The sequence below is a fragment of the Chrysoperla carnea genome, chromosome X (assembly GCF_905475395.1).
Source record: "Chrysoperla carnea chromosome X, inChrCarn1.1, whole genome shotgun sequence".
Classification (NCBI taxonomy): Eukaryota; Metazoa; Arthropoda; class Insecta; order Neuroptera; family Chrysopidae; genus Chrysoperla; species Chrysoperla carnea.
The window spans coordinates 28,948,686-28,967,267 of NC_058342.1; the positions used below are offsets into that span (position 1 = coordinate 28,948,686).

An 18,582-nucleotide genomic window follows, 5' to 3' on the forward strand; every position below is an offset into this window, starting at 1 on the left:
TGCTGATGGATACAATAAAGATAGCAATAGTTTAGCTTGTCCAAAATTCAAACTAGTTAACACTTGAAGTATGTTCAAGCAAATCATTCTATTTTTAAGACAAATTAAAATGCAAATAAAATCGATTCTTTGAGAATTCAAACTGGATATAATCTCTTAAGGTGATTTTAAGCCTACAGTATTGTAAAAAAGTTTTGGTTTATTGTACGGTACACACATATAAACCAAATAAATGCTTTTTAGTGAAGTAAGGAGTTATTTTTGGCTCTACAATACCACGCAACTACAAAAATATATAAAATATTGTGTGTAAGTGATGCTTATAAATTTGATAATATAGATGTCTCTCTTCAATCTTCAATACTCTATCTATAGTCGTCTATGTTCATCAAATGATGGATCTTCGATGAACTTATAATTAAATTAAAATTTTGTTTTGATATCATCGACAACCTTATATTTTTATGGTATTATTATAAACTACAAGATTGTATAAATATTTTAGATAGTTTTTTATCACACTCTCTAGATTTTTTGATGTAGAAATATCCAATTGAAAAGGATAACCTATACTATATGATCCATCATTTTTAATAATAAAAAGCCCGATAACCTAGGAATTTTTTGTGATTTTTGGAAACTTTATTCATTAAAAAATGTATTTAAAAAGTTTTATTGAAATCCCTAGTATTGTCGAATCCTTGCATATCTCCTTAAGCTGGCCTATAGTAATAGAGTACTTTGCTCGAACCAAACTATTTAAATAAATAAAAAACAGTGTGATATATTATGTATATGTCGTTCAATGTATATGAAGTCGGGTACGTAGTTTTTAAAAGCCATGATATGTGAAGTTTTGCTCGGAGAAATTGAACATGTAGTACCACACATATGCCCCAAGTATATTTTACACATACGGACGACAGCTAAACTCATACGGCGCGGCATAGTTGTTCACAGCTTACAGCTTAGCAGTGAACAATACTGTGTTAGCATACATACATAAATACATACTACCCCCACCACTAAACTAAATACAATTTTTGATCATAAGGGAATGTGTATGAAATCCCTAGTCGCCGGTAGCAAAACGAACTTTAGTTGAATCTTCCACGTGAGTCTAATCGCAAATAAACATTACTCAAAAAGCTATTTTAAAAAAATACTCAACACACAAAACACACATTTTTTTAATAAAAATTCGTGGAAGTTTATTTTTTTTTTTGATTAATTAAAACTGTGATTTTTTTAAATTTGTATTAAGTGATTTTTTTTGGATTTTAAATAGTACAAAATGTTTATGCCAGGTGCAACAGAATCTGAGGGTTTAAATTTAGGCAGTTTAGGAATGTTAAGTACTACTGCAAATGGCGCAAGTGGGATACAGCAGAAGGATACTACTTGGACAAAGTTATTTGTGGGTGGTTTACCATATCATACAACGGATAAATCGTTACGTGAACATTTTAATGTTTATGGTGATATTGAAGAAGCTGTTGTGATTACAGATCGACAAAGTGGGAAAAGTCGTGGATATGGTTTTGTAAGTATCTTTTTATTTTATAGTGTGTATGTTTTTTCGTTTATTTTGCTTTCATTTAGCCGGCCAATTTTTCCAGAGAAACCTACAACCATTTGTTAAGCTTTTTAATTTGATTTTTCGTATCATCCAATTTTTTAAACAATTTATTTGCTAACTACGAAAAAGTCGTTATAGATAATCTGAAGAATTCGTTTTTTAGATGAATTAACTCAAAATAATAACTTCTTATTCCTTAAAACAAATGCTTTCTAAAAATGACCATAAATTATATAAAAGTTTTCCCAAAAAACATAGATTTTGAGTAAATGCTTCCTAAAACAATTAAATACTTTGTTGTTTTATCAAGAAACTGAGCCATGCTTTTTTATTATTTTGCAACAAAAGAGCGGTTTTTTTTTATTTATTTTGCGTTCGTTTGATTAAATCCTTTTCTAACTCCTATTGTCCTGATTATTTAAAATTTTTTTTATCGGGATGGAGGAACAATTGTTATTAGTTTTCGATTATCGAAGAATTTGCTTTTCTTTCTAAAAAAATTCTTCTTAAAATTGACTTTTTTATGAAACATTTTCAGAATAAAAAGTTGGTTATTTTGAGCAAATGTTTTCTAAAACTTTTCGGCCAAAATATTAGGGTTTTTTATTGACTTTGACGAAAAATATCAAGAATAAAATTTATTCGATAATGAAGAATGAGTTTTCCGTGGTAAACAAAGTAATTTCGACCAAGAAATTTTGCAAAAAAAAAATTTTTCTCTGTTCAATTTCTAAGCGTTGAAAATCGCAATTTTATTATTATTCAATTTTATGAATTGTATCCGATATGACTGGATATTTTATAAATAATATTCGCTCAGCCTATGATTATTTTAAATAATTGGATAATTTAATTTCAATGTTTTAATAAACATTTCGATTTGTGATATTAATTTTAAAATAATTATTATTCATAATTGTGTTGAAAATAAACAGTTTGAAGAAAATACTTTGAAATGTTTGAAAGAAAAGACAAAATCAAAACTGTTTTTGTAACTTAATTAAGTCATGCGCAAAAAAAAAATTATATATCCAGGAATATTTCTGGGAGGGCACTGTACTTGAAAGTATGAATAAGGGAATATGTTTGCATATATATGTCTTTTTTTTTCTTCTCCATTGTGCATTGTTGTTTTTTTCTTTGACTTTTTAACGGTTTTAAGGATAACTTTCATTCTTTTGACTTACAAGTTTAAAATAAATTTCCATTGAATCAAAAAAAAGAACTTTGGGGACATGAAATGTGATCAAATTTTCTAAAATGAAACCTGTTTTTCCATTTTTTATGAACCCATATAGAATTTCGCCATGTCTATCTGTAATTACCAAAATCAAATTTAAACAAGTGAAAACAAACAGTTGACTGAGTTAAGTGTTGGAATACCATGTATACCTAGTGCTTATATTATTTTTAATAAATTAGAAAAGTTTAAAAAGCCAACACAATTATAGCAGCCTTTCGGCGGCCTTTTCGAAAGTATTTTCAAAATTTTTTTTTTTTCGATTTTCGAAAATCTTTCACAAGATCACTAATTGAAGGTTAGGTTAGATTATATAGGCTGTCCACGAAGGACATACTTAGGCTATAGAGAACCTTTGTGATACCACATATGTGTTTTACCACCTTTCCACTGATAATTTCATTTATCAGCTCCTCAATTTCAGAGGTTGAGTGCACCTCCTTCATGCATATACCATGCACTACACCAGCCCATCACAACTATTAATTAAATTAATTTTGTTGCGACGGCGAGAATCGAACCCGCTACCCTAAGCATACCGCAGACGGAATTGGTTAACTTTAATAAGACACAGAAATTTAATTTCCTAAAACTTCATCAAATAAGTTAGCGACGGATGGCAAATTTAAGGTTATACGGTTACCAGAGCAATGTAATAGATCAAAATTTCATGTGCTTTCAAAGCCAGCAAGGCACCCAATATCTTTTTCGTTTATAGAGGTACATAAGTGGTTTTTAGCGCATTACCGAAGGAAATAGAGCTATTGATTTTGTACTGATGATGAAATTTTGAAAAAATTTCTTTAAATATTCATTGATCCTATCTAATAGATGTCAAAAATGACCATCGTTAAAATTTATATATATCTATACGTTTAAGTGTCTGTAAACTTTCTAGCAATTTAAGTCCGATTTGAATAAAATTTGGTGTCAAAAAGAATTTTTATGTATTTGAAAGGTCATGTTCGTTAATGAGAAAAATCAATTGATAAAATGTTGAATATTTTCAACATTTATTTTATTTTTAATCAGCTTAGGCAAAAAAGTACTCTGGCACTTTTTTCTCTAGACGCTTAGTTTTCGAAATCAAAATTATTGAAAAATTTAAAATGCAATATTCGAAATTTGTTTTTCTTTCAATCTCTGAGGGAATTCGTTTAGCTAACGTAGTTCCTGCGCTACGAATTTGTCTCACTTATAGAGATTATAGACAAAAAATTTTATCGAGATTATAAACAATCTATCCAGACATCTCTGAATAAAGTTGTCCACAGGATGAGAAAGCATGGTTTCGAGAACAACGCTTTTAATATAAATATTGTCGAAGAAAATAAATGAGAACTCTAGGATATTTCGAAATAAATTTCGACTTTTGCCCCAATTTCCTAAATGAGTTTTTTGTATTTTTTAAAATACGTATTTCGACTACCAAGTAGTCATCATCAGTAAGAATTAGCTAGTGATTACTCTTATTATGAACGTTACTCTTTGCTAATTTGGTGGCGGACTGCACACTGATACTTTCACAAATTTTTAAATTTATACAAATTGTAAGAACACGAAAGTATCAGTGTGCAGTCCGCCACCAAATTAGCAAAGAGTAACATTCATAATAAGAGTAATCACTAGCTAATTCTTACTGATGATGACTACTTGGTAGTCGAAATACGTATTTATAAAAAACTGATCTAGGAAATTGGGGCAAAAATCAAAATTTATAACGCTTTTAATGTTTTATCATGATTAGTCAATACTGATCGGATTTGTCTGAATGAAATATGTTTGAATTATTCAAAACTGTGTTTGCCCCCGTTAAAAAAAACTGTATTAGCGCATTATTTGTTTTCTTATCATATATGAAACAAAGCAACGTCTGAATTTATAAGATTTTATCATAAATAAAACACCAATTACGGTCCTAATTATTTAAATTTATTAATTAAATAAAATAAACAATTTGTGAATTATGTCATTGAAATTATTATTTAATTAATTATGAAATGAAAGATTATGTGCTAATTAAAATTGATTTTTAAATACAGCGATTTTTGGTGGGGGAATAAGGTATGGGGATTTTGTATTTTTATTTCAATAACTACAAAGTGAAAACGGAATTTTAAAACCGCCGCTAAGAGGGATATAGATTTTCAATTTTCTATCTCAAATTGAATGAACTTTAAGTAATAACAAGTGAAAACAAACAATTGACTGAGTTAATTGTTGAAATACCATGTATAGACAGTGTTGATTACTTTATCACATTACACATATATACATGTAACACATATATAATTGATATTCCCATATAACACATACTATACAGTTTGCGCATAATTTGCGCTCTCACGAGTAAACAGTGATTTTTTCGAAAAAATGTTTCAAACCAAAGTTGTTAATTTTTTGATAAGGAACATTTTTTACATTTATACTTTTGTTCTATTTCTAGCGGTTTGAAAGACGGGTCGTACGGGCCAAGACCCAATTGACCCTTGTTGCTCATAGGGTATTATCGTTAGTCAAAAATAAATTATAAAATTTGAAAAAAGTTAAAATTTATGTAAAAATATACTTAAATATTCTGATTTCGAGTCATAAAAACACATTTTTCTTTTATAATATTAAAATTAAAAATCGTAATTTTTAAACTGTATATCACGTGACCAAAAATGCGGGCAAGCTTTGCTGTGATGTCATATCGGTATGAGCCATAGACCATCAATTAGTTCAGTGTGGACCGCTGGGTATAATATATCCATAGATAATCAGTATTTATATTTATTATAATCAGATGTCTATGAATATATCTGTCAAACTTATTTGTGTTATTTCGTGTAATGATACCGATATTACGTCACCAAATAGGATGCTCGTGTTTTTGACAGTTTAAAAAAGGTTTAAAATGTAAGTTTTTGGCAAGAAAGTTTGTGTATTTTTCTGAAATAATTTTTTTGTGGCTTTTTATTAGCAAAATCAACATTTTGAAGTACTTTTTTAAAAATAGTAGAATACCCTACTTTTATAAGTGCTTTTTTCTTCAAAAATATCTAATTGAACTTATTATAAACTGTCTATAGTCAATGGCTTATTTTCACTTTTTTTTTTTTTTTTTTTTTTTTTTTTTTAAAATTAATTTTATTTATTTTTTATTGTTTTAAAGGTTATTATGGGTGATCGTCCTTCAGCTGAACGTGCATGCAAAGAACCAAATCCAATTATCGATGGCAGAAAAGCAAACGTAAATTTAGCAATATTAGGAGCAAAACCCAGAGGCAATGTACCCACTGGTATGTGAAAATTTTCTTATAAATCTATGTGTTTAAATTTTATTTTCCACTACATGAAAATACCACTCTACTACAGTTAGAGACACTTTTTTCATATTTCATAAATCAATTGATTTTTTAACTTTCATACAGGCTGATTTTTTAAAAAGTTTCCTGTTAATTTTTTCAAAAAACAGATTGATAAGTCCAAAAAACAGATCTTCTTATTTTCGGAAGTAATGAAAATAATGTGTTTAATTTTCCGAGGTCGTCCTTCGAGTCAAATATCTTTGTTTTTATTTTTTTAAATTTACCGGAAACTTTTTACAAAATTATTCTGTAAAGTCACACAACATATCTAGTGGCTTACAGACTGACATGTCTAAAGTCTTTGGTTTGATTCCCATCCAGATGCGTATATTTCTTGATGTAAGTTTTAATGTTGAAAGTTTGTTCTATCAAAATAATTCAAAAGACTTTTTATTTTTTTACGACATAAAGTAAAAATAACAATTATGACCAAGTCTCCCCTCGCCTCTTATAATTGTGTTTAAAAACAGTGAACAACGATTGTTTATACTTTTATCGGGGAAGGTCATATATCCTATTTTGGTTGTAGGAACTTTGGCAAGGACTTTGAGGTCAACAAATACATATTTTAAGGTAGTTTGCTCATAAAAGTAAAGTTCATAAATGTATTCTCGTATACAGGGTGCTTAAAAAGTTCGAAACCCTAAATAATGGCTGAAAAAATGACCATGACAAAAATTGAAGGATTTCACTCGTAAAATCTAAGAGTGGTCGTGGATTTGACCCTTATATTGACCATGAAGGTCACTTCCAGGTCAAGTAGATTTTTTTAAATGATGAATTAATCACTTCTTGGTTATATGAGTTCTCACGGAATTTTGCCTGAAATTAAATGAAAAAGCAAAACTTAGTGCTTCAGAATAAAATGCGAATAGTGACGTTCTATCTATTCTAATACTTTCATAGTGAAAAACCGGAACAGTGGCTGAGCGAGTACAGGTGCAATCGCCTTTAACCGTTTGATTACTGAGACTGATAGTTGCGTGTTCGAATCTAAGTAGAGGCAGTCGGAACAATTAAAATTGTTGATTCGAATGTAGTTTAATAATGAGGTGGGTGGCCTCTGTTATAGACATGTCTGAAAACGGAGATTAAACTCCATTATTACTATAGTGAATTCATTTAATCATTTTATCATTACTTGAGAATTTTATTCATTTAAGAATTTTATTTTAAAAAATCGATCTGACCTTGTGAAGTGACTTTCATGATCGAGGTTAAGGTCAAAGACAAGGTTACCATGAGATTGAGCTACAACGAATTTTTTTTCAGTCGTTACTTTCTGAAATTCAGGGAGAGTCTTGAACTTTTTAAACACTCTGTATATGTACACTATTTGTGAAAACATTTATGTTATTGTACACAATACTTAGACGTAGTGTGTATACATATACTCAATAGACACACAATTACATGTTGCTAACTTTTTTTTTTAAGTTAAAAAATTGTGTTTGCGGGTTAAACTACCTTAATTATAGAAATAAACGCTATGAATACTTCAATAATCCGTCCTTGATTTTTATCAAAATATTCCCGCAATTATCATATTTTACGATTTAAGATTGTGTTACATTTTTCATATTTATGAATGATATGAGTGGTCTTTGTTAATAAAGAAATTTTTGAAATAGAGTATAAAAAATTTTTTGAGAACTTTATTTCAAATGCAAGTTGAAAATAATAACTAACTGAGTTACTTGCTTTAATACCGTGTATATACACGATTGAGTATCAGTAGATGCATTATTTTTTTTGTAATACTAACAATATTTAAGTTCATTTCTCACATTTTGATCGTACACTTATTCACTCATGCACTGAGAAAAATTCGTAGCGCAGGAGCTGTGTTAGCCAAACAAATTCCCTCAAAAATTAAAAAAAATCGAAAAAATTCGAAAACTAAGCGTTTAGAGAAAAATCACAAAAGTACTTTTTTGCTTAAAACTGATTAAAAAATACAAAAATATTTTTTCTTCTGGAAACATTTTAGGCTTACGATCTTAGTATCACAGTTTCGACGGCTTTAAGGATGTATGAGCATGGTAGTGGGGGCACAAATTTAAAAATAGATATTTTCAATTTTGATGATAAATTTATATTATTACTTGACGATACAAGACGAAAAGTATGAATAAAATTTTTCAATATCTGGCTTAATTTTCAAAATATCGAAAATTGAAAATTTTGTTTAATTATTTAGCTTTCGATATTTCGAAAACCAAGACACATATCGAAAAATTTTATTCTTAGTTTTCGTCTACATTCATGAAGTTATAACAAAATTCATCATCAAAGTTGAAAATAAGATAAAAATAATTTCAACCCTTAATCTACCCTGCTCTTACATCCCTTATATGGACGGTGACACTTAGTTTTTTTCTTTTCTAATTCATTGCTAATATGTTTACTTTCTATTAAAAAGTTTTTTTTAAATTTTTTTTCATTCATTCCAAATGAAAATTATCAAAAACTTCCAAAATATGTCGTTTTTTGAGATTCCTCCATAAGAGCCAATGTATTTTATATCGATTTTTAATGACTTTTTTCTTAAAAATTTGCCCGGTTACCTATGCTGAAATTTTAACCACATATTCTTTGAGTAAAAGACTACCTACAAACAAATTTTGAGCCTTTAAATCAAACATTGTTGTCATGCTCATACATCCTTAATCGTAGGAGCTACGTCCCTGTAACAATTAACCAAATTTTCCATAATATCTTTTTCAAGAATATATTTACAGTAATTATAAACAAGATTTCGAAATAAATCTGTCGTTTTAAGAACGAAATTTTACTTGGAGATGATCCAAAAATCATTTGTGTCTTCTTTTTTTTTTTCATTTCGTTATAATCATAGTTATTTTTTTACCATAAATTTTTTGGCGTTTATATTTTAGTTAATTATATATTTCGTTGATTAATTAATACTAAAAGTAATTTTTATACAAAGTGTTTCATATTTCGATGGCCAACTTGAACGAGCTTATATTAAAACTCGTTAAATAATATAAAAAAGCGAAAAAAAAAATCGATTTTCATTATTAACTGAAAAGACTTCTGAAATAGTATTTAAATAGGCCTAGGTCGAACTAGGCCTTTTTTCAACTTTGATGATGAATTTTATTATAACGTGAATGTAGACGAAAAATCAGAATACAATTTTCAAAATATCTAAAGCCTTCGAAAAGATGAAACACAATATTTTCACAACAATTTATTCAAATTGCATTTAAAGTTATCAAAACAGAATAATAAAGCCACAAACGTAACTAAATTTATTATTTTACTGTGAATTTTGTACTTGTATAGATAAACCGATAGTGGCTCATTAGTATCGAAAATTGTTTCAAACAAGTGAAACAAACATTATACATTTCCCTCGAACCCGGACTTGGATTCATGACAAGCGCCCTACCAATTAGGCTATTCGAGTTATAGACACAGAGTGCAATTTTTTCAACTCATTGAATTTTTATTTTTACTTTGATTATTCACTTATTTATTATTATTACTTTTTGTTATTGTTTACTTTAATCATGTATACGATATTTATTTACATCATAGTCTCTCGATTATAATTGATGTTTTTAATATGATACATACAGCGTAAAGTGAAACCAAACATACATACTGTCACACATAATACATACTATACAATTTGTTTCAAACATGTTTATTTTTTTCATAAGGAACATTTTTTACATTTAAACTTTTGTTATATCTAACGGTTTACAAGATGGACCCAAGACCCAAGACCCAATCAACCTATGTTGCTAATTTACGAACTCGACCTCACTTTTTACGTCCTGAACATGCTGTAAAAATTTCAACTTGATCTCTTTTTTTGTTTTTGAGTTATCGTGATGATACAGACGACAGACAGACATACAGACAACCGGAAATGGACTAATTAGGTGATTTTAAAAACACTTTTAACCAAAATTTTGTTCGTAGTATTAATATTTTTAAGCGATACAAACTTGGGACAAAACTTAGTATACCTTGATATAATATATATTAATAATAATAGGGTTTAACCTCCGTTTCTCTGACATATACGCCTATAACAGAGGCCACCCACATCATTATTTGTTAATCTTTATTTATTTTTTAATTACAAACATATTTACAATTACATTTTGTGTGGGTGGAGTCGGTTACTTCGTTCTTATTCAAGCGACGACAAAGTGATCAATTCTGCACTCCCATTAATTTTAAATTGTTCACACTGCCGCTGCCTGGATTCGAACCCGCAACCTAAGCCTAAATGAAAAACAGTCCAATCAAACGCCTTAGACCGCTCGGCCATTTAGGCTCTACATTAAATTGTAATTGTAAATATGTTTGTAATTTAAATAAATATACCTTGAAATATTTCATATACATGGTATAAAAATAAAATGTAAGAGCAAATGAGAGAGAAATATCTATCTATTGATAAATAATACGGAGATTTTTCAAAATAGACATGCTAATACTTCTTCATCTACAGGTATCGTAAACATTTAACCATAAATAAGAATACTAATATATGTATTTTTTTTTAAATCAATTAACCTTGTACGGTTTGTTTTTTTATATTTATTATTGCATAAAAACATGCACTAATACAAACACAAACTCAATCGCTGATAAAAATATAAAATGTTTATCTATAAAAAATAGTGGAAAATATGAAAGCCGATTTTGATTCTTCAATTTTCAATTCCCTATATCAAATTTAGTTCTTTTTAATTCTCATAAAAATTCCGAAAAAAATTATATCCGTCCCTAGAAATCCCTTCTTAACTTGAAATAATTCCCTGCCCAATGAAGGAAGCTGCAAGAAATGTATATCTCATAAACCACATAGCTTGTGGTCTTTGGGTTATTAAACGGATTTATAATACACCCTCACTCATTCCCGTTGACATTCGGTGCAATGCCCAAGTCTATATTTTCGGAAACGAATATTTATAACCCCCGAATTAAAAAAAGGGGTTATATTAACCCCCGAATGGGCTTATGGCTCCCACTCAAGAAAAGCTTGCGAGGATGGCATACCAAGAAGGTCTTAAAATATTAGGAGATAATCTGAAAAAGGAACAATTAAAGGCATGGACCAGCTACGAGGGAGGGCGAATCGCCAAAAGCCTGTTGGGTGAAGGAAACTCGCTCGGTAACAGAGACGAGGAGATCTTGAAACTAAACAGAGCTGATATTAGAGTCATCGTACAGTTACTCACAGGGCATGATAACCTGAACAAGTTCCAACATCAGATTGGAAAAAGACAATCTCCCGCGTTTGACAGATGCGGAGAAAATTCAGAAGAAACATCGATCCACTTTCTCTGTTACTGCCCGGCGCTCATACAGCAGCGATGGAAATGGTTTGGTCCGGCCATAGTCGAACCAGAAGAAATTAAGAAACTCAGCGCTAGGCAAATCCTGGGTTTCAGTACATCAGTTGGTTATAAAAGCCACTGAAAAGCGTAGAGGGGATAGAGTACAAGGGTCTATTTGGCTAGGTGCTCTGAACCATTGCTTCGAGGCCCGATGCTCGAGCATGGCCCGCTAACCTCCATACGCATACCCCATACCCATAACCCCCGAATAAAAAAAGAGATGTTATAAGTTTGGTCGCTATGTGTGTGTGTCTGTGTGTTTGTCTGTCTGTGGCATAGTAGCATCGTAACGCCTAAACGGATGAACCGATTTTAATTTTTTTGATTTCATTTGAAAGATGATTTAACGGAGAGTGTTCTTAGCTATGTTTCAAGTGCGAACTTAGAGTTCCGTTCTCGAAAAAACTAAAAAATTGGCGATGATCTTCAAAATCGATCCAGTTTGGAAAAGGCATGACGTATAATTTTAACATATAAATAATTACTATGGAAATAATTGGTCAAATAAACCTGACTCAATTCATTTTGAAAAGTGAAATGGTAAAATAATTAGGTAATTCAAAACAATAATTCAAAATAACCAACTCAACTTAACTATTACAATTTCAATTAAAATATTTCCAAAAATTTGTCCCAAAAAATGATAGGTCTTTAAATATCCATTTCATCTCATCTGATGTCCTTGACCATCACTTTGATAATGATTTAAGAAGGAGTATTATAAGTTAAAGTGTTTATCTGTACGTCTATGTGTTTCTGAGTGACATCGTCGCCCTTAAACTGTCGAATCGCCTTGATTGAGAACATTTTAAAGCTTAGTTTCCACAAATCGATTTACAAGGAATAAATCGCATTTGTCGAGGGTTTTTTAAATTTTGTAAATTTCATTTGTTGATAAAACCAAAAATGAGTATATTCCATAAGAATCAATTAATTTTTTCGATAAAACACATTTGAAATTCAACATTTTAATTTAAATAGGAAATCAAAATATTATTTGTTTTGTTTTTTTTTAAATATTTAAAAAACTTTGCACATGATTCCACAAAAGCTTAAGAAAAATTCATTTTGTATGTAATTGTGTACTAATTTCTAGTCAAAATCAAATCAGAAACCATCGACATTTTATCTAAATGGACAAACAGTCGAAGGCAAACGCCTTAGACCACTCGGCCATTTAGGCTCTTTACAGTTTATAAGAAATGCAAAAACTCAAAAACGAAAAAATATATGAAGCTGAAATTTTTACAGCGTACTCAGGACATAAAAAGTGAGGTCGAGTTCGTAAATAAGCAACATAGGTCAATTGGATCTTAGGTCAACCCATCTTGTAACCGTTAGAGATAGAACAAAAGTTTAAATGTAAAAAATATTCCTTATAAAAAAATAACCAACTTTTGTTTGAAACATGTTTTCGTAAACATCACCGTTTACCCGTGAGGGCGCAAATTAGGCGTAAATTGTATAGTATGTATTAATATGGGATTATCAGTTATATATGTGTGACATGTATGTATGTGTAATGTGATAGAGTAATCAACACTGTGTATGCATGGTATTTCAACAATAAACTCAGTCAATTGTTTGTTTTCACTTGTTAAAACTGTAATTTCCCAGCGAAGCGGGTGGGTAATTGCTAGTATATGTTTATATAATGATTCAGTTGGGATCTTGTTATTTCGTTGTTGTTACGTTTTCTATTGTCTCGCCGTATAAAGTGTGGATTTATGATTGGTCTGTTTGATTTTGTAATATTCAATTTTAACATATCTAATGTCAACAACATACAATGGCTCTACTTATGAAAATATGTTTTATCCAGTTTAATAAACAGACCACATTATTATTGTTGTCGAAAGTAATACGAGGAAAAGCTGATTATTATAAAGCTTTCTAAAATCTGTTAATTAATTCAATAGCTTAAATTACCTTTCATTCAAATTTCAATTAAAATGAGCTTTGTTAGTCTAGGGTTGCCGTCTCTCTGGTTTCTCCAGACCATATCCTTATCTGGAGAAACCAGAGAGACTCCGGACTTAAGCAAAAAATATAATTTTTGTTTTTTTCAAAAAAAGTTGATATCTACCAAAAACTCTAAAAACAGTTCAATCGAATTAGTTTAATGTTTGAAAATACGCAAAAAAAAATCGTTTTCAAGATTCAACAAGTGAAAACAAACAATTGACTGAGTTAATTGTTGAAATACCATGCATAGACAGTGTTGATTACTCTGATAAATACATGTCACACATACATAACTGATATTGTCATATAATGTCACGGGTAAACATTGATGTTAACGAAAAAATGTTTCAAACAGAAGTTGGTTATTTTTTTAATAAGGAATATTTTTACATTTAAACTTTTGTTCTATCTCTAACGGTTTACAAAATGGTCCTACGGACATAAGACCCATTTGACCTATGTTTCCCATTTACGAACTCGACCTCACTTTTTATGTCCTGACCACGCTGTAAAAATTTCAGCTTTATATCATTTTTCGTTTTTGAGTTATCGTGTTGACAGACGAATGGACGGACAGCCGGAAATGGACTAATTAGATGACTAATGAACAACTATACCAAAATTTTGTTTGTAGCATCAATATTTTTAAGCGTTACAAACTTGGGACTAAACTTAGTATACCTTGCATATTACATTCTTTGTATACTAATATTTTTTAACTAAATATAATTCTATTTTCGACCTTATTAACTCATATATCGGTTATAGCGACTAATCGTTATTGGAATTAATCGGCAACCAACGTTTACATATACGCATTCTTTCACTTTAATATAAAAATGTGCATATCGCATATAACAACCATCGTTATAAACGAAACAACTTTAATGTTGAATTTTAAGCTACGGAACCTAATTATATACATAAATAAAATACACCTTATGATTGATTTAAATTGGTAACTATATTTCCCAATCCCCAATACCAAAAGGGGTAGAAACTAGAAATAATAATTATTTGTGAATTATCTTTTTTTGGAATCATCCAACAGACACATTTATTTAATTAGGGGAAATAATTGACCACAATCACTGTGTTACACCTACACAATGGTTCGGTAGCGCTCAAATAAAATACTAGATAGGGTAAAACAGACATGGGTAAATGTAGCTTATAGTCCCTCGGAGTCGTATGGGTATGGGTATGGAGGTTAGCGGGCCATGCTCGAGCATCGCGCCTCGAAGCAATGGTTCAGAGCACCTAGCCAAATAGACCCTTGTACTCTATCTCCGCTACTCTTTTCAGTGGCTATTATAACCAACTAATGTACTGAAACCCAGGATTTGCCTAGCGCTGAGTTTCCTTATTTCTTCTGGTTCGATTATGGCCGGACCAAACCATTTCCTTCGCCGCTGTATGAGCGCCGGGCAGTAACAGAGAAAGTGGATCGATGTATCTTCTGAATTTTCTCCGCATCTGTCACACGCGGGAGATTGTCTTTTTCCAATCTGATGTTGGAACTTGTTCAGGTTATCATGCCCTGTGAGTAACTCCACGATGACTCTAGTATTAGCTCTGTTTAGTTTCAAGATCTCCTCGGCTCTGTTACCGAGCGAGTTTCCTTCACCCAACAGGATTTTGGCGATTCCCCCTCCCTCGTAGCTGGCCCATGCCTTTAATTGTTGGTTTTTCAGATTATCTTCTTATCTGTTAAGACTTTCTTGGTATGGCATACAAGTAAGACAGTGACAACCTAACCAGTAACAACCTAAAATACGAGTAAGACAGAAAAAGTCTCATATATAATAATGGGGCTTAACCTCCGTTTCTCTGACAAATATGCCTATAACAGAGGCCACCCACATAATTATTTGTTAATATTTATTTACTCAATAACATTCATATATATACAATTGCATTTATGATGTGGGTAGAGTCGGCTACTTCGTTCTTATCCAAGCGACGACAATGTGATCAATTCTATAACCCCATTGCTCACAATGCCGCTTCTTGGATTCGAACCTGTAACCTAAGTCTAAGTAAAAAAACGGCTAAAGTCTATCGCCTTAGATCGCTCGGCCACTTAATCTCTTAGGAATCTTATATATTATTACTCTAGCAAGCTTTTTCGGTCCTACCCTTATCTTGCTTATTGCTTTATCAAATTCCATGATTCACCCTTTTTTTTTTCAAACTTTTTATGTCTAGGTATGACCAAAAATATTGTAACGATCTGAAAATGTACCGCTTAGGAAAAAACACCTTGAAATGCCCTACGGGTCGAGCTAGTTGTTATTTAGTACATAATGTAAATCGAAAGGTACATCTTTTCTACCGAGTGTTCTACGACAGTGCTTGTATGTATCTATTTTTTGTATTTCTTAATGTTTTTTGAAGAGTATCTACCAATAACAACTCATAAAATTGGCCCTGTACACGGGTGCACTCTAGCTTTTAGTTTGGGTGAAGGGTCAGGCGGGGTCCTGTTCTTCTTACTGGTCTATTCTATCTAATGTGCAGAAAGTGGTGCGCTTAATTTCTTTCCACGTGTGTGAAGTTTCAATTACTAAATTTGAAAAAAAAATCGAATAACATTTATTGTGTATATATTTTCTATTATATATTGAATCGAATGGTCTGTTTGCGTGTATCAATCTACCCCCCACTAACACTTCCATACACTGCATCGGTAGCGGTCAGTACACAGGTATTGTCAACATATTATTTAATAAAAAGTAAAATATAGGTATATTCTATACGGCCGATTCTATGTTCAAGCGCCCACCGATAGCTTAATTTTAATTAACGTTTTAGAAATTTTGTATTTCTCTCACTGAATTTGAAATTTTATTAATTAATTTTAAGTAATTAAAAAGATATTAATTACTAAAATAATGGTTTAGTTGAAATGTCCAGCCAATAAAGTTACTGAAAGAAATATTTGAACCAAATTTAAAGTTCATGAATATTCCCTATTTTGATAAACCCAAAAGTTTAATTTTCAGCCTCGTGTTTTAGTTTTAAAAATTACCTTTTTGGTATTTTTCCAAACATTAACTAACTTTAAGAAAAAGTCTCTTAAAGCCTGTTCGTGCACTTTCGTTAGTTTAATATAGATTAAAGAATATTTAATGTGGGAAAGATTTCGCGCATGTGCAGAATGCGTGAGCAAATCTCTCATCAAAGCGTTAACTCGTCAACATTCGCGTCAATCGGTCAATAATCTTTATACGCATGTGATTTGCTGCATGTTCTGCATATGCGTCAAATATTTCATTTTCTGAAGAGCTTGAAAAAAATATATTTTTAAAAACTGTAGATTTGTTGAACAAATTTGAAAAATTCAAAATTCGATAATAGATAGAAAAATGCTCATAACGCGAGTACTGGCGCATTTAGAACATATTTTCTCGCACGAAGAACAAATACCTTACAACTAGTGTTACTAGTACATTTGTATACGGTGTAGAACGTCCCCTATATACAAAGTACTGCCAGCGTAGCGTATATTTAAAAAGTAAAATATATACATATTGGTATCACACGCGTTTCGTTAGTGGTTTATGTGGATATTGTTGTAATTGGCCAAATGAATGGTCATTATCATAAATCATTCCAAATATTTTTATCCTTAATGTGTCTATTATAAACTAGCAAGGATAATTCTACATTTGTTGTTCTTTTAGGTTCGGTGTACTACACTCAATGTAAGTAGAAAAAGGGTAGAGTAGAGGGTGTAGTGTTAGAAAACTACTTACACTCAGTGTAACGTTTTTTTAGTTATATTTCCCCCGAAAATATAAACTTATGAACTGTATAGAAAGCCAACTCTGGTTGGAACGGTAATGAGAGAGCAGACAAGCTGGCCAAACTTTCTCTGTTACTGCCCGGCGCTCATACAGCAGCGAAGGAAATGGTTTGGTCCGGCCATAGTCGAACCAGAAGAAATTAAGAAACTCAGCGCTAGGCAAATCCTGGGTTTCAGTACATCAGTTGGTTATAATAGCCACTGAAAAGCGTAGCGGGGATAGAGTATAAGGATCTATTTGGCTAGGTGCTCTGAACCATTGATTCGAGGCCCGATGCTCGAGCATGGCCCGTTAACCTCCATACCCATACCCATAGAAAGCCAACGTGGATGTATGAGGGTGAGTCATTATATCCGATCTACAAAAAAGGCTATGGTCATAGCCATCCGTAAATTGGTCAAGTGAAATGAAGAAGGTTGGAAATAGTATGCCAGTTGAGTAAAGAGAGCTTTTGAGAGTAGCAATTTTTCAGCCCAGCAATATTAAAATAGGTCTAATTTAAAAATAAATTTTTCCGTTTTATCTCCTATATTGTTACTTATACTTACAATTCATACTTTTTCCATTCTCCATAAAGCAACTTGCCCCCTCTTTGCCATCTGTTAGAGACGCTCTTGCATGCTTACCAATTTTTTTCTACTTATATTGGATATTAATAGTGTATATCAGGCATGGGCGAGTTATTTTAAGTCGAAGTCACCCTTGTTATAACTTTATTGTTTGCCATAAACTTTATTGTGTGACTCTTTATTCAAGTCCGCATTGCTCACAGAGGTGGAAGCGAGACGGGTATACGACCCTTCTACCTATCTCAGTTTCTCTTATAATAATGAGATAGGTAGAAAAAAATGTTGCCTCTCTGTCTTACTTGTATTTTTGGTTGTCACTGGCTAGGTTGTCACTGCCTTATTCGTATTTTAGATACAGAAGTATGAGGAACTTCTCTAAGCCACGTTGGCCCATGCCTGGTGTAAATGGTGTAGACACAAACACGTACAAAAAGAACACAATTTTTATTTTGTATTTGAGTTATTCAATAAATTTACAATTTGTTTAGTATTTTTTTGTTTGAATTAACTTGATTACTATGTAATTAGTTTGATATTAAATTACTGGATAACTTATAACTTTAATACGGGAATCGATCAACTCGTGTCATTAAAAAAAAAAAAAACCGACCGTTGTACCTACTCATTTAATGCTTAATTTACATTAGCGTTATTAAAAAAACAATTCAATAAGTGGTTTTTCA

The 18,582-nt window shown here is 31.1% G+C and overlaps 1 protein-coding gene across 1 annotated transcript in view; it reads left to right on the plus strand.

Annotated features, from left to right (window-relative positions):
* The first annotated feature begins 1,247 nt into the window (after positions 1 to 1,247).
* LOC123302256 (RNA-binding protein 24-B-like) overlaps positions 1,248 to 18,582 on the plus strand; it is a 52,405-nt gene continuing 35,070 nt past the window's right edge. Inside the window, exons 1-2 of the mRNA XM_044885113.1 lie at positions 1,248 to 1,543; positions 5,977 to 6,103. Coding sequence (XP_044741048.1) covers positions 1,295 to 1,543; positions 5,977 to 6,103 — 376 coding nt within the window. The 5' untranslated portion in view covers positions 1,248 to 1,294. The remainder of the gene's footprint in view (positions 1,544 to 5,976; positions 6,104 to 18,582) is intronic.